The sequence below is a fragment of the Gobius niger genome (genome assembly GCF_951799975.1).
Source record: "Gobius niger genome assembly, chromosome: 5".
Classification (NCBI taxonomy): Eukaryota; Metazoa; Chordata; class Actinopteri; order Gobiiformes; family Gobiidae; genus Gobius; species Gobius niger.
The window spans coordinates 28,054,360-28,077,726 of record NC_136856.1 but is presented as its reverse complement, the minus strand read 5'-3'; the positions used below and the strand labels follow the sequence as shown (position 1 = coordinate 28,077,726).

Sequence of the window (23,367 nt, the reverse complement as noted above, 5' to 3'; positions counted from 1 at the left end):
CTAGGCCTAACTCCCTCCCACTGACACGTTTGGATGCTCCTTGTCATGGCTGACGATGCTGCACGTCCGGGTCAACGATAAGGAGAAGGAGGTTCCTGAGCTTCTTTACACTTTTAGATGCAGCCAGCGCCTTGGGGTACTCTGAAAAGTATAATTCAAATTTTGAGTATCTGAACAGCACAAGTTTGAACTAATGACGATCCCTTTTCTCTGGCAACAAACTGCATAACATCATGTCTATAAAATTAGAATTTGTGATCTAAACAGAAACAAAACAACAACAAAATGCTATAGTTTGACAAGAGTATATGTAATTTAAACAAATATGGGAGGAAAACCCTGAAAATAAAGTTTTAGGACAAATTTATTCGAAAACTTTTGATGGTTTTATGTAGAAATATACAAAGCATAGAGGTTTTTATTATTGAGCCTAACTGGAACAAATGGTCATCAATATGTGGTGCAACATGATTGTGCCATGGATGCAACCAAAAGCTGTTCTGCTTGCATATGCAGCATTGTGTCTAAAATCGCGTCTTGCTAACAGAATGATAAAGAGTTATTGTATTTGCCAGCAGGAGAGGGCTAACATGGGGCTAGAACGTGTCAAACAAAAGCTATCGCACTTTCTGTTAACGCCGCGGCAAATGGTGTACATAAAGAATTGATGTTTTGGTGAATTGGCACGTGGGTCTTCCTATTTGACAGTGCAAGGGTGGCTGCTGAATGTTTAATGCAAACATGGCTGTACAGCGGGATAGATCCTAAGAGTGGATACAAGGGCTCCCTGGGCAGAGCTTAGTGAGAGCAGCCTGTCTGTTAGTAATCTCTAAACTGAACAAGACATCCCCCAAGAACTGTGTGAGGCGCTAACCATGGAATGCTTTGTAATTGACTTGAGAACAAATATTGTGGAGGCAAAAATATTTGGAGTGCATGAGTTGCCGAGGGGAAAACAGTGGAAGCCTGAGACATTGATTGGGATTTGACACTTTAATGTAAATATACACACAATTACGTAAGTGCATTCTTTTGACAGCAAGGTGTTCTCTGTTTTGTTGTAAAATTAACAAGATCTGATCAATATAAGCGACACAGTAGGAAATGCTTACAGTGAGTAGGTGGAAAACTTTGATTTTTTCACGCAGGGGTCAATGTTGAGATATGAGAATGTTGATTTAGTTTCTATTTAGCAAGTTTATTCATTCACAAATATGAACTGTTTGGTATTCAGGTGTAGCACGAAAGGCGACCGAGATGACGCTGTAATCCAAATATGGTAATTTCATGTCTGGGAGACAGCCATGGCCATAGCAGTGGTTGAAGACGGGAGAAATACTGCCATACTATTCCCTGTCCATTCCATGCAGGGAAGTTCGTTTGGTCACAGAGCAATACGAGCGATCGCTGTTATTGTTTACTTCCGCAATTTTCGCCGGATGTTTTGGTGAATGGTAGGCAACAGCTGATGCATACAGGCCTCTAGCTCGGTTTTATAAAAGGATAGATCTGTTACAGCGCAAGAGAGGCAATGCACTGTTTATGGACATTGTTTTTGCTGATTATAGGATTTTAATAAAATGTTTAGCAAATATGAAAATGTAAAATGCCTACCACAGCCAACGGATGTGACGACATCGCGATTGCTCGTATTGGAGCAGTTTTTTAAGGGGCGGGCCTAACGCGCACAGATTGTCAGTGAAACAGTGAAATACACCAATCAGCAATTAGCAGACGTGACGACAGCTGTAGTCCATATTTTATGATTCAGTCCATCACAAAATATGGACTGAATATAAACGAGAACGCAGAGGCAAAATCATCACTACTTCATCCATGATTAGTTTTGGCTAATAGCTTCTGCACGTGTCACTGCTGATTGAACTACAACATATCGGAGCAGCGAGTGACGTAACCTTGTCAATTCTCTGTGACTGGTTCGGCCTCGGCCGCCAATCAGTCAATTGTTTGCCGTGTATGTCCCACCTCCTTTTGTACAGAAAAGAAGCAGCGGGTGTGTTTTACCAGGCTAGGAGAAATAGACAGGCGCATGCAGAAAACACCCTTTAGGTCCCAGGAGGAATTGAGGATTCTTTACACGCACTTGCAAATATCTCCACTTCAGTAGCTCCCCAGACTCCAAACTTTCCATTCTTGTACTTAGCAATATTGTGAAGGTTTATTCAGAGGATTATCAAATTCCTACCCTGATGTATTGACTGCTGAATAACATAAAACAAGGTGAAATTTTACAGATTATTTTCACCTACAAATAGCTTCTTCAAAAAGAAAAAGCTTCCCTGAATCTGGATCTATTCAATATTTAGATTTTGCCGCAGAAAATGGAGGCAATTTTTGCCATTTTTATGCATAAAATGTCTTATTTTGTATGAAAACAGAAAACTGACAGAAAATTTGCAATAGATTTGGCTACCAGTAATCTACAGCACAAGCTAGATATCTAAAAAAAAAAGTGAAAACCTTTGTATTAATTCTTCAGCAAACAATATGGTTATGCATAAAAAAAGAGCGTCTCTTTAACTGTACACGTCAGCTTAACCGTATACATCAAACAAGACAAGTTCTGAAGTAACAATTCTATGTCTTTGTTTTTTTGTCTTTTTCAGTTTGTTCACAATTCTCTCGAGGAGTGTACGCCATTTTTGGATTCTACGATAAGAAGTCAGTGAACACCATCACGTCGTTCTGCGGGACGCTGCACGTGTCCTTCATAACGCCCAGTTTCCCTCTGGACGGGACCCAACAGTTTATCATCCAGATGAGGCCGGACATCAAGGGCCCGCTGCTCAGCCTCATCGAGTACTACAAGTGGGACAAGTTCGCCTACCTGTACGACAGCGACCGAGGTAAGAGACGGTGCTAATCATTCAAAATGCACAGGGCCTAAGAGACAGCCTTGCGGTACACCGTGTGGTTTTGATGTTTCTAAAGCTTTTAATGTATATTTTGCATTAAATATGGTTTGTTGCATTATTTGGGGAATCAGTTTAGAGCCTATAAAGTTAATTTAAACTGACACCATTATCAACATAAATATCTAATATGGTAACTAAGCAAAGGTCTTTGTTTGTCCCAAAGGAGATGATTGATCATTTTGTCCATTAGTCAATTTGGGATTATTTTGGCACCCAGTTTTAGCACTTTTTCCAAGACTCAGAATATCAATGCAAAATGAAAAAAAAAAAAAAAAAACTAAAGTAGCTTGGGAGTGACTTTCGTTGGACCAGAGCCCATTGTTATCTTTGGGGGTCCATTTTGTCTTTATGCAGTACATATGTGAATTCTGCACCCTTTCTGGCCTTTTTATGACGTTAATAACTATGATGCATGTGGTCCGAGGTGTCGTCAGCTAGAATCCATGTTTGTTGATGAAAAGCGGCCTTTCACATGTAATCACCAGTCGCACCTGCTGTGTGGAATGTGTTTGCAGTTACATGAAGAGGAGTGGGCAGAGAGAGAGCAGAGGACATGCTCCCTGCAGCAGCTGTTCATTTCACACCTTCTCTCTCTCTCGCTCTCTGTCTCTCTCTATGTCTCTTCCTCTAGTCAAATTCACACATGCAACCTCCTGAGGACAACGTTGGGATAATGTCAGGAGATTTTCCAAAAAATCCTGACATTACCAAGCGAATGCCCGAAGGAGGATGCTCTTGTGAATTTGGTTTCTGTCAATCTCTCTTGAAATTGACAAGCAGAAGACACAAGTACTTGGCAACGTCAATACCTGTCAATGGTAGAGCCTTAGTTGCATAAAAATGTATGTGTGTGTGTTTTTAAAGCAAATCGGAGAGTAACGTAGCACCACGCACAAAAACACTGCAAAACATAATCTGGAAATTGTCAAATGTCAATATCAAATTTCAAGAAATCTGTCCATGAGGCAAGTTTTGTTTCACAGCTAAATTAGGGGAAAGGGATCTCGTCATACTTAGAATAAATCTTAATTTACTTGAAATATGATTGGTGTTGATGTTTTCTCTTAATTCAAGTGTAAATAAAAACCTTGCCCCACGGACAGATATGCTTATTTAAAAAATGTTTGCCTTATCTTGACTTAACTTTCTGCAGTGTTGCTTTCTTTGCTTAAATTCCCTACCAGGGAACCCCCCCCATTTAAAACAAATCAGGCCTGGCTGGCACAGTAGAACACAAAACAAATCCTGCTCTCTAGGACAGTACAGGATGGGTAGATGTAAGTATAGCTAAATCCCAAGGTTCAGAATATACAGTAGTGCTGGAGAGCCAAGACACTTAAACTCTTACTGACAGTCCAGTGCAGTGATCGTTGCCATACCCTTTTTGAGATCTATTCAGTTTTACACCAACAATACATATATCCATCCATCCATCCATTTTCTTCCACTTGTCCGTTTCCGGGTCGTGGAGGCAGCCCAAATCACATTGCACCAGCCCCTTATAGCTCCTCCTGCAGGTGGTGGGTCCACAGGAGGACGGCCTCACGATTAAACGGGCCTGTTGGTCTCTTATAAGGAGCTTCTTAACCGCTCTTTGTCTGACCTGTCACCTAGGACCTGTTTGCCATGGGAGACCCTACCAGGGGCACGAAGCCTCCGACAACAGAGCTCCAAAGATCATTCGGGCGCTCAAACCCCTCCATCACATTAAGGTGGCAGTTCCAGGAGGGGACCAACGAAACAATACTTACAAAATATAAATGCGCTTTTGTTTCTGCTCCCATTTTTCATGCGCTGAACTCAAAGACATTCCACTTTTTCTAAGAACACGATAGACCCATTTCAGAGGAGGTTCAGAAAACCAGTCTGTATGTATCTGAGTTGACCACCATTTGCCTTACGCAGTGCAGTACATCTCCTTCGCGTAGTGTAGAGGAGCACAGAGATACCATGAAGAGATCCTGCGGCCCATTGTTGTGCCATTTATCCGCAAACATCACCTCATGTTGCAGCCTGATCGTGCATGGCAAGGATCTGCGGACAATTCCTGGCAACATCCCAGTTCTTGCATGGCCGGCGTACTCACTGGACATGTCACCCATTGAGCATGTTTGGGCTGCACACAATCACACATTGCAATGGAGTGGACCAACATTCCATAGGCCACAATCAACGACCTGACCAACTCTATGACACTGACTGGTTTTCTCTTTACTGAACAACATTTGAGTGAAACAGGTCCATTGGGTGCAGTAATGAGTTCAGCGCATAAAAAATGGGAGCAAAAACAACGACAAAAACAACCTAAAATTGCTCAGAAACATTTGCCAAATCATTAACATTAACGATCATAGCCAAAACAACACTGGCACATCCCAACTGCATTGTATTTGTTGCACAGAACATCTGCCTTATGGCTTCAATTCTGCTCCGTGGCAGCGTCGTGACAATTGCATTTGAGCCTCAACAGAGTCGTCTAAGGTTTTGGTCCCACTTCACAAGAACAAAATAGAGCATATACAGTGTTTAGTCGCGGCTGTAATGGTTTGGAAAGGCACTTAAGCCAGTAAAGAGGATGCTCGATGAGAGGGATTTCATCTAATTAAACACTCAGTAGATTAAGAGGATCTGGAGCTCCCACACTCTTCATTTTCAGTACATTATCAACAGGATTTGGCCAAGTATAAAATCACCCAAAAGATGGAAAGAGTGAGAAAAAGATGACAGATACTTTCATAGAACCTGTCATAATAAAGCCAAAGTTATTGTCATCGGAGGAGATAAGATTACGGAGGATTACATAGTGCCACTCGAACACTCTCATGTTCTCAAAGTTCATGAATATTTCAGACTACTTCCCAGCAAAAGTGATCAGTATTGTGCATATATGTGGCCATTATGGTTTGGCATTGTATTATGAGCAAGGGATGGACTCACTCTTGTCTATCCAAGCCATGCCGAAGCATTTCATCCTTTGTCCTCGCCACTCAGTCCAAAAGTCAACAAAGGTGCGCATCTCTCGTCCGGAGCTTAAAGCAAACTCGCATCGTTTCACGCTGAAGGCCTTACTTTTTTATACCTCGACACATTAAACGTGCTAGTGCTGCTCGGGCCCGACAAGTAAACAAACAGCACCTCGTGATGATGTAATCAGGCCCAGGACAGCCGAGGGACAGAGACCCTCCCCAATGGACACCGCAGTGTCGCACCCTAAACGTGAGATCAACAGAATCCTGATTTTTGGTCAGGGGAGAGCGGGGAGGGTTGGGTCACATAAGACATTTCTTAGCTGTACTGCAGAGGCTTTTAACATTTTGGCACAATACAAAGTGTGCACACTCTCCAGGACCACATGTATACCTCTGAATCATCAATTTGTTCAGGTATACGACCTTTAATATTAATGGAAACAGAATAAATCTGTGTCAACTATTGTGAAGGGTTGATACTCTAACATTTATCTATGACAGGATGATATCTTGGAGAATTTTTGTTGTTGATTTGGTAAAAGTTACAATATTGAAACAGCTCCTTACCGAACTTGAATTAGTGAACTTTTTGGGCCTCATCAATATATCTGCCGGCAAATTATATATTTATTTCGGCTTTTTAATCGGCTATCAGCTGATATCGTCCGATTAGAAAGGCCGATATCTCTGGAACCGAAAGTGATAACAACTTCCCGTCTCTGTTCCCGTCTCTGTTCTATACAGACATTTAAAAAAAATTGCCAATTGCCAAAAATATCAGCGGCGGTCGACCTCTATTAGATTATAAATGTTTAAGTATTGGCTATTTTAGTTTTTTTTTTAGTTTTTATGACGTAACATTAAATAACTTATATCGGCCTTCATATCGGCCATGCCAACCTCTTCATCGGACCCCAAAAATCGATATTGGTTGGGCCCTAGTTGACAACCACTAAGATCTACAGGAAACATAGGATATGGAGCAGACCTGTCAGGACCTCCTACATATAAAGGTGAACAATATGAGTCTCTGGAATAAGTTCTAATATGGTCTTCCTTTTCTGGGTTTGCAAGCAAAACAGAAGACCCACAATCAGCATAATTTCTTCTTCAGTCACTCCACAGAGTTGGAAACTTCACCAAAACATGCATACCAGATGGTCCAAGATCAAAGCCTTGGAACATCAATGTCTTCTGTGTGGCCCAACGCTCCCCAGTCATCCAGTTTAGATGTTTTCACCTCCAGCCAAAAAGACACATGGAATTTAGTCAATGATTAAGAGACTTCAAGTTCTTCACTGTGAAAGCTGACTCACACTTTACAAGGATAGGAAGGGAGGTAGGAAGCAAGTGGAAGCAGAGGGATGAAAGGGAGAGAGTTCAGCTCCCTGACAGCCTTGTGGATGAAGCTTTCCTTCAGTCGGCTGGACCTGGCTCGGGCACTGGTGCCACAGTCACGATAAGCATTTATTGCTTTCACTATTATTCTGAAATATGTTTTTGTCTCGATATCATCTTCTAAAACCAAATCCTGCTACTTGCACTCAGTCAGTCATACCGAGCGTCCTTCCCTCTCCTCGGCCCTGACCAATTGTCCCACTAAACTCCCCGGCAGCTGCGGTTTCGTCCTCGTGCGCGTTTCCTGCCTGACCCCCTGTCCCACTGTACGTCTGCGGACGCCTCTTGCATATTTCAGCGCTTGCATGGCTGTCTAATTAGGTCAATGTGATGGGCCTATTCCCATGGCAACGGGAGCGCAACCAAGAGATGAGGAGGGCGGCACGAGAACAGGGGAGATGATGCAAGGCCATGTGTGGGGGAGTTTCTCAGCCACCGGTGTTGATGAATTCTATTAGCAGGTTCAGATTAATGGCTATAGCGGGAACGTGGGGGCTTTATGAGGTGATGGATGTGTGCGAGTGGGCGGGAAAAAAAGCCAATCAAAAGTTTGTGCTGTGCATGATGTTGACTCACGGAGAGAGGGGGAGATGCGGAGGAGGTAGGACGGCGAGTGGAACGGGAAGGAAAGACTTGATACTTGGATCTTACCCGATAAAAATGGGATGGATGGGAAGGAGAGATGCCGCATGTTGTTGGTTCGACAATTTATGCAGCCAAAGATGTGGACCACAGTCAGGATAGTTGTTGCCACGGTAATTACTAATCACTGAGAAAGATAAAGATGCTTCAGAAGTTTTGCATTTTAAGATTATTGTTATTATTATATCTTAATCCGTCTACCGTATGTTCTCCATTTCAATTTCTCTGTGAACTGATAATGATCTGATAATTTACATACATTTTTACCGTTTTGATTGTGCTTCAGTTTCAAAAAATCCAACAAGAATGTTATGTTTTATATCTTTACCACTGACGAGACGTTGACACATTTTCTGAGATTGGTTCGCAATCGTAGGAGAGGAGGGTATGCAGATAGCGTTCCAACATGGCAACCGAGACAAACGAGGGACTGCTTTTACAAATGTCTCTATGGGGGGAAGAGGATTTGACTAGTAAAAAAAAAGAAAAGGCCTTTAAAGGTCCTAGATCATGCAAAATCGACTTTTTAGAGCTTTTAGCCATGTCGTTATGCTATTTCCTAATCAAAAACACCCCCAGAGTGGTTTGTGGCTTCATTCACGCAGCTCTCAGTAATCCTCCTGAATCCTGCTCTCTGAGCAGCTGCGCCTCCCTCTCCTGGTGAACGACTGAGTGTTCAGTTGTGTCGTAACAGCGGGACGGAAGTGCCCGACGTCTGTAATGTAATGTCTTAATTCTATGCTTACAGCCTGATTTTAATTTGTAAAACAGCTTTTTCATTATTTCTGTCGTAAGAGAGATGCAAAGAGAAAAAAAAGAAAAAAAAAGGATGTGCCCGAGGTGCTTCCAGGTCAGCTGTGGCCAAAACAAACACATCCCCTGAGCGTCTGAACAGATCAGTCATGTTTGCGCTGCAGCTGTGAAGATGGAGCTCGTTACCTACTCTGGACACACCTGTTCTTTATTCTTACCTAACGATAATGTCACGGACGGAGAAAAAGAAGCGCATTTGGCTACGAGGACGGGAGTTTATTCAACCTTTTTCAAGAAGAGGCCACTTGAAGTTGTTTTTTCCCCGGGATTCGGCGACTATCACCGAAATATTGTTTTTCTGTGACTGTCACTGATGGATGTTTGGGGAACCTTCGCCTGAATCAAAGTGGATTAACTTTTGTAACCAACGCAAGTCCCATAATGTAAACAGTGATGGACCAGAGCGGTGAGTCAGTCCAAACGCGGGTTAGCTTGTGTGTTAGCATATTAGCATGTGTGTTAGCCATTTATGAAGCTGTGTTGCAGATGTCAACTCCTTATAACTGCATTGTGAAGTAACTTCACTTATTGCTGTTTATTTATATTACGGTAAAGTATGTGCGGAGAGAGGGGGCGGTGTTAATTGAATCGAAGCGTTGTGTCTTCCGGGTTTGAAAAATACCTCCAGAAAACACTTATATTTATCACAAAAATGAGTGCTCAATAGCGGTAGAGGTACAATCATTCATATAAATGCCTATACTTAACTTTGGAATGGCTAAAATAGCATGATATAGATCCTTTAACTAAAGCTGGTAAAAGGCCTATAAAGTACATTAACAAAAGCTTCTGAGAAAAAGCCATCAATATGACTCAAATTAGTTGAGGGCTGTGAATGAAGTCGATTTTTTTTAATTTTTAATTTCTTTCTGTGCTCCACCTTATTTTACTGGATGCTTTTGTACGTCTTTGCCTTGTTTTGTGGGGTTCCGTGGATTTTTTTTACTGCAGAGAGTCCATAAGTGCACTGAAGAAAGCAGCTTTTTGAAAGAAAACAAACAGCTAGCTTACTAGTTAAAGACATTTAAGACCTACAAATGTCTTCTTCTGAAACACTAAAGAGGCACCAAGAGACGCCCACACCTGCAGCACAGCGGAGGCGCCACAGGAAACAAACGAGGAGGTATCCGGGTGAGACTCAAAGCTAAGCCACGCATTTATTGTCCTGGCTAATGGACGTTCACAGGAGAATAAAACAGATTCACTGCAAAGCGCCTCCCAGAAGATGGTGAAAGACTGTTGTGGTGCGGAGGGAGCTGCGCAAGGGGAAGAGGAAGGTCAAAAGACAAAAGTAATACAAGCCTATGGAGGTTGGATTTTGCCGTATTTTGCCCCTTAAAGTGCACGGCAGGTTTTAATGCTTATGCTTAAATGCTTAGATTAGCCCATAACTCCTTCAACTTTCATCGTTTGAAAACAGGATAATTCAGGCTGTCAAGCTTTAACGGTCAATTTGTGACAATCAAACTTGAACTGTTCATTTACTTATCTTATATTGTGAATGTAAAACAATCATTATTATCTGAATCAAGTAAAGTATGTATTGTAGACAATGTTCAAATGTCGGCATGTCTCGGGAAGACTCCTCGCTTATCATTACGCTAAACCTGCCTATTATGGTTTCCTGTGCGCTTGATCATTTGTTACGCTGTGAATGGACAGATAGAATTCCGGAGAATATAGCAGGCCTTTAGCGCTAGACCGCGGAGGAAAAACAAGCGCCCGAAGCAAAGACATTAAAGAACAGACCAGCTGCCGTTATAGTGGCTCGGGTCATGTTTATTTATGAGCCCCATCGCTGTAGTTTTACTCTACATTATGCATAAAGACGCACATTTGTACGCATCAAGTCGAATGGAATTTCTCTTATCAATGAGCGTCAAGTTAAGCTGTTTTGGTCAGGGCAGTGCATGCTGAAGGATTATGGGAAAGAGACAGAAACGAATAGCTCAGAGGATCTTTTACACTATCCTGTATGGGTGGTTGGCATGGCGTCTCTACTAGGAACAACTGTTTTAAAGGTTACTTGTAGGTTTTCACTGCTGATCGAACCATCTCAATGGTTACACATATATTCCATTCAGAAAACCTACCAGAAATCCTAAAGCGATTGACCCCGAGTGTGCTGGAAGCCCCTGTGATGGAAAGTAAAGGTGCCATGCTAACCACCCAAAGAGCCGCCGGATCACTGAGGTCAAATTGGCACTGATATCAACTTTTCTTTCCATATAAAAGTTACATAATGCACCTTTAAGCCATTAGAAGCAATTCAAAAAAGTTATTCCCAAGCACTCTCTCCGCTGAATACATTAACGTACGAAAGCCTAAATTTAAACACAGCATTCCAACAATAGAGGCAAAACCTCAACCTTGCATATAGGCTAATGTACATGAGCCTCACCGCCTGAGGATAGAAACTGTCTCTGAAACGAGAGGTCAGAGTTTTGAGGGAGGCAGGACAAGAGGGAATGTGCAGGATGACTTGAGTTCTGCATAATGCTGAGAGTCTTTTTCTCACAGTGCTTTCTGTACAGGTCGCGTAGTTGGCTGAGGGGATACGGAAGTTTTAACCGTCCACATCAGGAGAGTAGGCCCATGTGATGTAACGTTACCAAACCCCACCAGTAGACATCCTTTGAGAACACTGTCAATCGTACATCTGTAAAAGATCGATGAGGCTTTCATTTGATAAACCATATTTTTTTAGACTGGTGGACGACTCTGCCTGATGGCACCTGAATGATTCTCAGAGGAGTTGGAGGGATTAACTTCAGTTATCAGATATCTTAGCCTGCATTACTGTACATAGAAACGTGGGGTTTCTTATGATTGGCCTCATCGTCTGGTTGCACGTTAGCCTGGGAAAACCCATGCTGCTGTGTGCGCTTGAATCATTTTGAACTGCACAGCAGCCTGGGGACCATGGCCGAAATTTTCGCATGGATTTGGAGACCAATCACAGAACGAGGAGGGACAGCAAGACGATGATGAGCTATTCAACATACGGAAGCTTGTAGTTTGTTTATGGATAAAACATTTTTTTTTTTTAAGTTTATTTACAGATCCAACATGACAGCAGCAACGCCATAATTTGATCAAGCTTTAGACCGTGTTCTAAATAGTTTAGCTTGAAAGTTTACAGCGGGTACGTCATACGTCATCGGATACAATAATAAAATTGGCTATGGCTACGTGCAGACGCATGATAGACATTCGTAGCACCCAATAAATGGCTATGGGTAAACCACACCTCGACTATATATTTAAATACAATTTTTAATTTAATTTTTTTTTTATGAATAAATATTATGAACTTATGAAGATAAAGCACACAGTCTTAATTAGAATTGTCCAATAGACTCTGTGCACGGAATGGTTTTAGCTAACTTCCTGTTGACTAGTGTAGGGGAAAGACTACTTCCTGTCCACATTTTAACATTAATAACAAAAAAGGAAGATTAAAAACAACAAAGGAAAACTTGAATAAGCGTCAAGCCGAGTGTGTTTCATAAAGATTAGTTCAGATGGTGGTGCTATTTTGTTTGCGTGAAATTGATGTTTGCCATTAGCTTCAAGGCTTAAACAGCTGCATTTATAAACACAGTAGTCTCTTCCAGTTAAAGTTTCCAGTTAAACAGCTGCTTTTGTTTTTGCCACAAACTGTTTAAGTATATTATCTTAAAGCAGTACAGTACGTAACTTGTTTACCGTATACATCTTTTCCGTAGTCCCTCTGGGGGTAACACAAGTGTTAACGCGATGATTAACATCTCCCCCTGGTGTCTCTGGCCAGAAAACCACAATTGCAACTTTCCCTGCCTCCGGGTCGGAGTCACCAATACACACTATTGGAATCACGGAGAAGAAGCTAACAGGCTAACGGGCAAAGTTAACTGTGGGCTATCGCCACTTAAACAGATTTACAGCCAAGTTTGAGTGAAAAAAATTATCTTCATTGTGTAATTGGATGTATAATATCCCTCTCTCCCTTTGTCTTTTCTGTCAGCGTAGTATTTACTCTCACTGACAATTAATAAGTAAAAAACGCAACATGTTACGACACCTGCAGTGGCGCTTATGGCCTCTAGGGGCACGAGTTACTTAGTACTGCTTTAACAAGACACAGCTAACTCTCCAACACCCAAACAGGAAATATCCGTTACCCTAGGAAGTTAGAGTCATGGGCGGGGAAAATTATGCAAAATTGACTTTTTTTTCTACGCTTATTTTGGCCCTCAGTTCCCTCATCGAAAACATACTTGGAGTTGTGTTTCGAGCCGCTCTCGCATGTTTGAGTAATCTCGCGAGAACTCTGCCCGAGCTCTTGCTTCAACCTCTTGGACAACGTTCCTCCTTCCATCACACTCCATCTGAGACTACTCTGGTAATGTCCTGACAGTGCACTGCGGCGGTTTGTTGTGGTGGCGAGCAAGGGGAGGAGAGACTGTGCGCCCGGAAAACTGTTAATGGAGACTTTAAATAAGCAGCTTTAGATCAATATTTATTTATGTAGGATATTTGTCACTTCCTGTCTCTCCTTGCACATATTGTTGTATTTAATCAAGGGCAAAAAAGTTAAGGCTTGATTGCCTGCGTGGCCTTGAATGGGAGAAAATATTGCGGCGTTAACACTACTACTGACCGCGCTTTAACTGTAAGCACTTTGCCATTGTCCTTGCTTTATCTCACCTGCAGAATCTAATTATCCCATGTAATAGGCATCGATGGAACCCTCATATCAAGAAGCCTATAATGACCTTGCAGTAATTATGATGAACCGCTCGTTCTGATAAAAGTGCAAGTCTCCGTATTCCTCTGCACGCTCGTAGAGAGCGGCATAAAGATCGATTTCTTGTGTAATTCTCAACACTATACGGCTGGGCATACCGAAGCTCTTGACCCTTTTATCAAACGACTGTGGGCAGAACAGGCAGGGATCGATAAGAGGAGAGACTCGGCTGTGACGCATCAGCTAATGACTTACATGCATTTTAATTACAGCTCGAGTAGTGGAGAAAAAGGGCTGCGAGGGAATCTCAACTTGTTTGTCAGTGGGCTTTTCTCTTTCGGTGGCTGAAAATTAAATGGCTTTCTATGTGTCCTTATTACACACGACACATTAAATACTGATGAATCTTGTTTAGTTGGTCACTTTGTAATAATATTGGCAAGATGAGTACGCAGACAAAAGAGATTGGGAACCACGAACTCAAGTTAAATCAGCTTTACTATCTGTGCATAGGAGATATATAATTCAGAGTGTATTGGGGACCAGTCTTGGTCTGACTTTACTTGCGCTATAGCAGTGGTTCCCAACCCTTTTTATGTCGCTTTACCCCTTGAATCCTTTATTTGAAATAAAGAAGAAAAAAAACACAAGAAACTGAAACCTTTAACTGCAAATGATATTAAAATGAACATTGTCAAAAAATACTGTTCAGTTTCAGCCTCTTTTTAGATCTGAAATATTTCGATATAAATATAGTATATAGTAGTATTGATTGTTTTTAGTTTAAGTGCAAAATTGAAAATTAGCAATGGCAATCACTGTAAAAAACTGAAAAAGTCACTGTATAGTTGCAATTTGTTATAAAGATTTTCAAATTATGAGTGCTAAAAAAGGTTTCCTGAAAATATGAATCGATTTGACTTGCCAACTAAATTTTTTTGCCCAGCTCTACCTTTATCCACTATCAGAGTCTCAATTCTCTGCTCCCTTATTTGGCAAATTAATGCTGCATGTGCTTTCAGATCGCTTCTCTTACCTGTGTGAGGCTGTGGTGTCCATTTGAGGGGCTTTCATTGCTATTGCTGCAGTACCTCCATATATGGGCGGCAAAACAAGCTAGTTTTCCATTAGATAGCATTGCACGTTTTAAGCAACTGTAAAGCTTGGTTTCTATTTTTTTTTTTTTTACAGCTAGATATTGCCCCTGTGATAACGCTGGATTAGTTACAATTTCACACAAAAACTGAAACATATTGAGATCTGTAACTGTAAAACGATTAGGTTGTGAATGTGTTGACTCCGATTGCACCGACTTAAACAATGCCAGATCCTGTACGCACAACTTTTACCCTGGCATATGTTCAGTTTGGCCTGTTTGTTTAGAATTAGCAAATGCTGGTCTTGTTTCGGGATATTAACAGATTATTGTGCCTACCAGGAAAGTAGGCTAACTTAACCGAATCTGGGGGGGGTAAAGGAAAGAAAGCGCAGTGCAGTTAAAACGATGATTCACGTCTGTTCCGACGACTGCAGGGAATGAAAGCCACACTTAAGCGTCTGTGCAGAGTGTAAAGCATGAGCAGAGCGCTTCAGAATCCATGGGTTCCGCAGTGTGTTACTGTGTCTCCTGGTCCTCCCACACGGCGATCAGGTTCTGAGCCGTGAGTCATCCGGAAGAGCTTTTTACATAAGCCCTCAGTCACTCAGAGAGGCTCCATCAGACGCACTGTAAACGCTCACATGGAAATGAAAAGAACTCGTGCCACCTGTGGAAGTCAGTTTTAAAAGCCGCGTAGCGGAACTTTACAGACTGTATTAATGTAGCAAATGAACACATTTGGAAGAGGGTATGTATGGCAGTAGGCGAAGTAATGTCACTTGCTTGCCCTAACTTTAGCCATTTCCCTGTTCCTATAGCGCAGGGGTGTCCAAAGTGCTGAATTGGTACACATCATGAGAGATGGTCCTTTTTATTTAATAAGTAATAATTCTAACAACTAACATCAGTATTTAGTTATGTGTTCTGTTCAAAATAGAGCTGAAATGTCAAATTCAATCCTTTTAATGGAAAACATAATTTCTACTAACTGTCATTCCAAAGTAATATTGAGCAGATATTTTATTGTATTTATTGAGGGCAATGTTATGCACAATGGCCCATACCACATAGCAGGTTAATCATATCCAGAATAAGTTTCTTCTCTCTGGGAAAACAAACCCAGACTTGAGCATTAGGGCTGGGTTTAATTAATCAGTGTGAATCAAAAAACCCTTAAATCGATTCTAAAGTCGTGCTTGACCGCATGTTCATTTCCATCGATCTGAATCGATACCCAATCCTATTGAGCATCTCTGGATATCTACGAAGCGCATTACCAATTGGCTGAGTCAGCCCTTTCTCTGTGGTGCTGTGCGCTCCCTCATGTGGAACAGGTGGATTCAGCGTTTCCTAATCCTGACCAGAGACATGATGGAGTTCATATCCAAACCATCACATTCATCACACATTCAACACTTGTGCTACATGAAATATAAGATCAGTAAATACTATTATTAGGCTTTGTCATTTATGTGTTGAAAAAGTTGCAATACGATGTCACTTTATAAAATCCCTGGGTGCGTTGAAGATAAAACTTTGAACAAAGACATTCAACTTCTTCCATCTGGACAAAGAAAGAATTGCAGCTAATTGTAAGCCAACTCTCAACTGCAAACCAATTCTACCTTTGGGGATACATACAGCTTCATTGAACCTTAGTGAGGCATTGCTCTTCGTTTTCGCTCTATACTCCTCTGGACAGAGCCCGCACTCAAGTCTGGCAAAGAGCAGCTGTATTCGTTTCTTTGATCGCCCAAAGGGCGTTCTTATCTTTCACAGGAACTAAGGGCATGTTACCATAGAGATCTGTCTCAAAAGAAAGGGATCAAACTCACTTCACTTACCCGCTAATCCAGTTTCGTAATGTAGAGCCCTGGTAGTACGTTTGTTTATGTGTCTCTTGCTTTCTTAATAAATAATGTTCACAAACTTTATTCTTTCTACATTTTCCTTCATCCTCTCAATTAGTCCAAACCCAATACTGTTTCAGAACACATGAGCCAATGTGTGGAAACCTGAAGCTGAATGTGGCTTGAGAGCTGATACTGTTTTTTGTTTTTTTTAGATCCATGTGCCAATGTCTAAAGTTAAGCACATATCAATTACAACGTTTGAAGGGGAAAAATACACTACCGAAGTGACTATATCCTCCAGGTTTCAGTGTTCGGCTACTCCTCTGAACTAAGCCTTCTTTGGTTTTCCCAGGCCTGACCACGCTGCAGGTGGTTCTGGACACGGCGGCTGAGAGGAAGTGGCAGGTGACGGCCATAAACGTGGGCAACCTGAAAGACGAGCGCAAAGACGAGGCGTACCGCTCACTGTTCCAAGACCTGGAGAACAAGAAGGAGAGGCGCGTCATCCTGGACTGTGAGCAGGACAAGGTCAAGGACATCATGGACCAGGTAATGTGACATCAAAATCTCTGGTCAATGTCAAAAGTCATCATGGGGCTATTGAACGGTCAGGATAGATTAAAAAAATATGAATAACAGATTACAGCATTACAATTATGTTACAATATGGAGGCCCACAGTGTAAAATTATTGTGTGAGATTCTGAAGTGGAAAGCATTCATTAGTTGTTTGAGCTGAGGTTTATTTAAAAGGACTGTTTGCTCTATGTTCAGGCAATGCTGATAACGAATGCTATACTCTGGCATTATTTTAATCCTATAATGAAGTTTTTCTAAGCACTCAAACACAGGCTCGCAAAAAGAAGTAAGTAGAGCAACACATTTAGCTTTCGAGTCATTAATTTTGGTGGACCAGGCGCTAAAGGCAGCACTGTCTTCCATTGCTTTTGTAGGGCAAAACAATATTGTGGGACGAATTGTGTGGAGAATCGTTTAGTGGGGGAAAAAGCACCGCAGAGAGGTCCAGCAGCTGTACAAAGGCCCATAACAATTAGACTAATGGTTCGTTCAGACGCTAAACAAAGTGTAATTAAGGCCAGAGACATAAACAGAGTATTTTATTCCACCGGTTCCTCCGGCAGAGGGACTTATCGACTGTTAGACAAACCAGACAGGAGTTTAAAAGAGGTACAAATGAATCAATGTCTGCTCCTAAGTCTAGGTATCCAACAGAAATGCAATTCATCAAAGCAGGGTGTTGAAACAATCTCAGAAAAAAGTCTATGTTGTGGTTAAGAAATCTCGGTGATCTCTAGAACTGTGTTGCACATTCTACAACTTGTCACGCTCAAAATTAAAACTAGCTTGGAAAACACTTTTGCCTGCCAGTAAAGAAAACAATTGAGCAGGCGGCACAGTTGGGATTCAGGGGCTTCCTTATGTGACTTTGATGGTCAAATACTGTATTCTATGAGGTGGTACATGGAAAGCTGAAATACCACTCTAAGTACCATTTTACAAAACAGTACTTGGAAAAAGTTTGAGAGCCAGTGCCTTAGGGCTCATTCTGCTCTGGAGGGGGGATTGGGCATGTTTGGCCAGTGCTTCTTGGATTAGATGATGATTGGTGGGAGTGGGATGGGGTTTGTGGATCACTGTGCCAATGAGCATAGAATCACAGAAACGCCGTCAGCTATCTGAGCCTGTTCCTTCCAACGCGTATATCTGTTAGCCAATGGCTTAATGGACCTGTTTGAAGTGAGCATAATATCGCCATACAAATGACTGTTGAAGTTTCATGGCATTCATAACATTTGTTGGCTTCTTTTTCATTAGCATATTTTGGGATGATGGTTCGTGGCCATTGCATCCAACGCACAAAAAACAGAAACTTAACTTAATATGATTTAGCGTTTTGCTAAGAAGCCACTTTTATACACAAATTCTTATCTGAAATAAAATCTCAAAATGTCTGTACATTCATTAGGGATGGCCATTGGATTGACAACAGCATGGAAAATATTCTTGATTTTTTCGACGACTAATGCTTTGGATTAGCCGGCTAGTTGCCTTTAGATACAGACGGCATCGCGTCATACAAGGGGGACTCGCCTCACAGAGGGAGTATGTTGTTACTTTATAGCCATTTTATGGCAGAATATAAACTTATTTATCACATACAAATAAAGTCAAGTCTAATTCAGGCCCATATGGATGTTTTTCATACAGCAGATATGCCAGTAAAGGGGAAAAAATAAAGAGAAAAAAGTCAGTCATAGCTAGCATTAGCATTTGGCAGGATTGATGCCAACATAAAACATCATGTTAGCATTCTCTATTATTTATGTATTTATGTAGCCTGGGAATACCCATGCTGCTGTCTGCACTCGAATAATTTCGAACTTCACAGCAGCCGGGGGACCATGGCCGAAATTTTCACATGGATTTGGGGACCATCACAGAACAACGATGATGCACTATTAGACATGCGGAAGCTTGTAGTTTGTTTACGGATAAAGTAAATGTAAAAAAAAAAAGTGTATTTACAGATTCAAAATGACAGCAGCGATAGCTTTAGACAGTGTTCTAAATAGTTTAGCTCGAACGTTTACAGCGGGTACATCATACGTCAGTGGATATGATGATACGATTGACTATGGCTACGTACAGACGCATATGATAAACATTGGCGCCCAATAAACGGCTATGGACGATCATAAACCACACGTCTCCTACGAGAAAATGAATTGGTGTCCCCAGACTAATTATAACTTGTGATATTTTGTCTGGCGATAGCCAGGCTAGTATCTATGGGCTGTTGAACCACTTTGCTTCTCTCCATGTCTTTGAATCATTATTCATGGTAGAAAACTATATTCATACGTCAGCATTTGCTAAAGTAGTTTTGTAGTAAATCATAGATTGTTTAGATTTTTCTCTTCGTTTTGCCCCTCTGACTGCTACAAACATGACCATATAGGATCTAACTCCGCTTCTCCAATTTATTTTTATATGCCAAAGAGTATATGAGGAACCAACGGATTTGGCTCAAATATGTGTATGTTTGAAATGTGCTGAAATGTGCATTTATTCCACGTTAATATGGCTTTAAACTTATACTGTCAATTTAAAAGTGATAGAGGCATTTTATTGAAGAAAATATTAAGGATTTTGTTAGGGACTTTCCTTTGATTTGCAAGTAATATACAGTAATGCTAGGTTATTGTTATTATTATTATTTTTTCTGCCATCCATTCTCTTCAGTTTTACATAACTGATAAACGTTCAAATACAATGTGCCAGTCAAACTAATGTATTGGTTTCAATTGTGTCACTTATGATATTCTGGTTATTTCAGAATGTCAGAAGGCCGATAACTGCAATTGTATTTTCTGGGCTGTGACAGTGAATGCGCTGCGATAATAGACTGTCAGACATGTTAGGAGAGGGAGGGACAAATTATCATGTGTGAATTAGATGCTGGTGTCACTGATAATACAATGGGAGCGAGCTATTGAAGCCGACATGGTGCACTGAATAGACACGCAGAAGAATGGGGAAAGGCCTTGGAAACATGACCGTAACTGTTGTCTGTTACATAAACGATGGAAATGAGGGTAAGCCTTTCTCTGATTGCAGGTTATCACCATTGGCAGACATGTGAAAGGATACCACTACATCATCGCTAACCTGGTAAGTTCACAAAGCCTGATTGAAGTCATAATAAAGCAGATTCTACCACAGGAATATTGGTGGCACTGCAAGAAGGTCTCATGTTCAATTCTCCGACTGGATGTCTGAAAAAGTCATAAATTGTTAAAAGCTGGTCAACGAGATGAGGCCTTCTTGAATTTTCAAAGAAATGTCGGGACGGTACAACAGAACCATCAAACATTTTGTTACCAATAGCCAACAAGGTCGCAAGATACAAGAAATGTCTCAAGAAAAATCAAGCGTGGAGCCACCATGAATCGATTACCTACCAGTGCTGTCATTTTCTGCAGCTGTAACAGACCTGAAGTGTCCAGAAGTACAAGGTGTTCAATGCTCAGAGATGTTGACAATCTACAGTAAGAAAAGTGGAAGCTCAGCAACTAAAGAACAAGGCACAAGCAGAAACGTTTAGACTGGGCCAGGAATTATCTGAGTTGGGAGTTGGGAGTTGAGTTTCAATCCATCCTCAACTGAAAATGGTCCAACTAACTCGGATTTTATAATACCTGGCCAAACTATTGTCTATCCAGAGTTACTGTCATCTGATCAGTCCGTAAAACCTTTGACTATTGTCTTTAGATCATTCTGGACCCCTCTCTTCAATAGTCTCGCCAACCAGACTCCGCTTCTTTACAGAAGAGGGTCTGGCAACACTCCATTGCGCGCTTTCAAAGGAAGTGACGCAGCGATATGGAGCCTACCGACCAATCAGAGCAGCTCCCTGAACGGGCGTCACGTTGTTGCGCCTTTGTTTAGTAGTTTTTCATCACCAGCAACCACTTCACGTAATGCTCCGGTATGCTTGTATTCTTACGTTTTTCTGACATAAACGACAGAAGTCATTTACTGAACTCCGTGTGGCAGGAGCGCCATTGTTAATGTCCGAATGATACAACTTTCTTGTCGCTGTTTCTGTCGTCACATCCGCTATGTTCTCATTGGCTGCTATGCGCTTCGGTTGTCCCACATTAGTCCCGCCTCAAGCAGTAGCTTTTCTACGACAGGGTCGCCAGACTAGTCTCCTGTTTATTAATTAATAAACATTGGGGATTACTCTGGATGCCAGGCTATCTCTTCAACCCAAGAGCCTTTCAGTTTTGCCCTTCACTTACATACATACTATTTCTTTGCCCTGTTGAAGGCTCTGGAACATGCTGATGGATTACGATTGATTTTGTGCGATTTGCAGTGCCAGCACAACTTGGTGCTGATCAATCTTCCATTCAAAGATCTAATTACAATTTTCTACTCACATGATGACACGCACGGAAATAACACGGAGATTACTTCAGGTATTCACTGTGATCCATCTGGCCATATTTGTGAAGTCCTTTGTCCAGTTAGTAATTATACCTTTTGTTTAGACCTGGCAAGAAGAAGAAGTGCTCACCAACAAAGGCTAATGGGCTTTCATTACACAAAATGATCCCCCAATACAATAACAATGGATGACACTGAAAGGAAAAGATGCTTGCAAAATGGCTTATTAGTCTGTTTCAAAAAACCTTTATTGAGAAACAGCTGTTCAGAAAGGATACGATTTAAATAACTGGCGCCTGTTTTGCTTTGAAGGGCTTTGTGGACGGAGACCTGTCGAAGATCCAGTATGGTGGCGCGAACGTGTCCGGGTTTCAGATAGTGGACTTTGATGATCCGCTGGTGTCGAAATTCGACCAGAGATGGGAGGCTTTGGAGGAGAAGGAGTATCCGGGAGCAGACAGCAGGATACGGGTAAGACAGGGCATTTTATTGAATCGAGTTTTAGCAAGACATTCTACAGTTTAACAGGAAGCATGCTCGTTCAGTGTGATACTGCAATATTGAAAATGACAGGTTAGATTCTTAATTTCATCGGAACATAGTAAATATCTACAGGAAGCAAATTGGTGTGAATGTTTTCAAAAGATAGTTTGTAATAACATATTTCCTCTCTGATCTGTTGGCTCATCATGAATTCACAAAATTACAAAAGAGTGACCTAAACAAATGATTAAACCTATCAGCGGATTTCCATGTGTCGTTTTCATTAACCCTCATTTTTACTGTGACATAACAAACGCAGCAGGCAGCACATGATTCTTTTGGGACTCTTCCTTTGGCAATGTTATTTGGCTCATGAAAGAGAAAATCCTTACCATTTACCTATCGTGAGATTTTCTAACTGCGGTAAGTGTAAAACTGGTTAATCTTGATATCCCTACCTTTAAATACGGACTCCCACTAATGGTTAAGAGCAGCCATTCTCAAAGTCCGGGACTTTGCGGCTCCCTCCCTGCTGGTCCGAAAATGTCGAGGTAATACATGCTAGCACATCAGACATTAGTTTAAAGACTTTGGTTTTAGTTTAAAGACTCTGCTGTGGATGGGACAGCATTGAGCAGTAAAGGCTAACCTGGCCTTCGCTAGGTTACTATTAGTCACCCTGGCACTTTTGAAAGTTTTATTGACATGTTTTAGCCATATGTAATATTTATTTTTTAGTTTTTCCGCACAAAAGCATGTCTGTGGCAGAACAAAAGTGCGCCGTGTGCAGAGTGAAACGGGGCGTGACAATGCTTCCTGAGAGGACTCTTCAATAATGTACACTGTTTACACGGCACCAAAAAGTGTCGGAGCTGCACTAATGCTGGAATTCTCCGACACAATCAAGTATTTAGAGTGTTACTTACCAGCTAGACTGTGGACTTTATTCCCCAAGTTAATATTTGCTGTTCGTGGAGTAAGTTTAGGATATCCTCGAGAACATGCATTTTTAAAATAAACTTTGTGTGTCTCTTGAGTCAGACTACAATTTTCATGTTGATTTCTTTCTTTCTTTCTTTCTTTCTTTCTTTCTTTCTTTCTTTCTTTCTTTCTTTCTTTCTTTCTTTCTTTCTTTCTTTCTTTCTTTCTTTCTTTCTTTCTTTCTTTCTTTCTTTCTTTCTTTCTTTCTTTCTTTCTTTCTTTCTTTCTTTCGAGAACAGTACATTTTGGTTGCAATTGTGTGAGTGTTTGTACTGTGACCCAAATTTAGTTCCTTTATCTGTTCACATTCAAGCTACACTTTCACAATCTATATGCGCTCAAAGTGCAGACTCTCATCTTTAATTTGAGGAAGAAAGATTCAGGAATTGCAGCTTCTTAAATGGACTCAAAATCAAGCGATAACTCGGTAACTCCACACACCCTGAACAGTCATCTCTGGTTCTGGTCCAGCAAGCGCGTGCTTCGTGACA

At 41.3% G+C, this 23,367-nt stretch overlaps 1 protein-coding gene across 8 annotated transcripts in view; it reads left to right on the top strand.

The window, feature by feature from the left end:
* The window catches only part of gria2b (glutamate receptor, ionotropic, AMPA 2b), a 100,543-nt gene that overhangs the window by 56,379 nt on the left and 20,797 nt on the right, over positions 1–23,367 (top strand). For all 8 annotated transcript variants that reach the window (XR_013792914.1, XR_013792915.1, XM_079557259.1 and 5 more), the window contains exons 3-6: positions 2,628–2,867; positions 16,792–16,988; positions 20,078–20,131; positions 21,725–21,883. Coding sequence is in view for 6 of the 8 variants with exons in the window: in XM_079557259.1 (XP_079413385.1) it covers positions 2,628–2,867; positions 16,792–16,988; positions 20,078–20,131; positions 21,725–21,883 (650 nt within the window). In the remaining 2 variants the exon portion in view is untranslated. The remainder of the gene's footprint in view (positions 1–2,627; positions 2,868–16,791; positions 16,989–20,077; positions 20,132–21,724; positions 21,884–23,367) is intronic.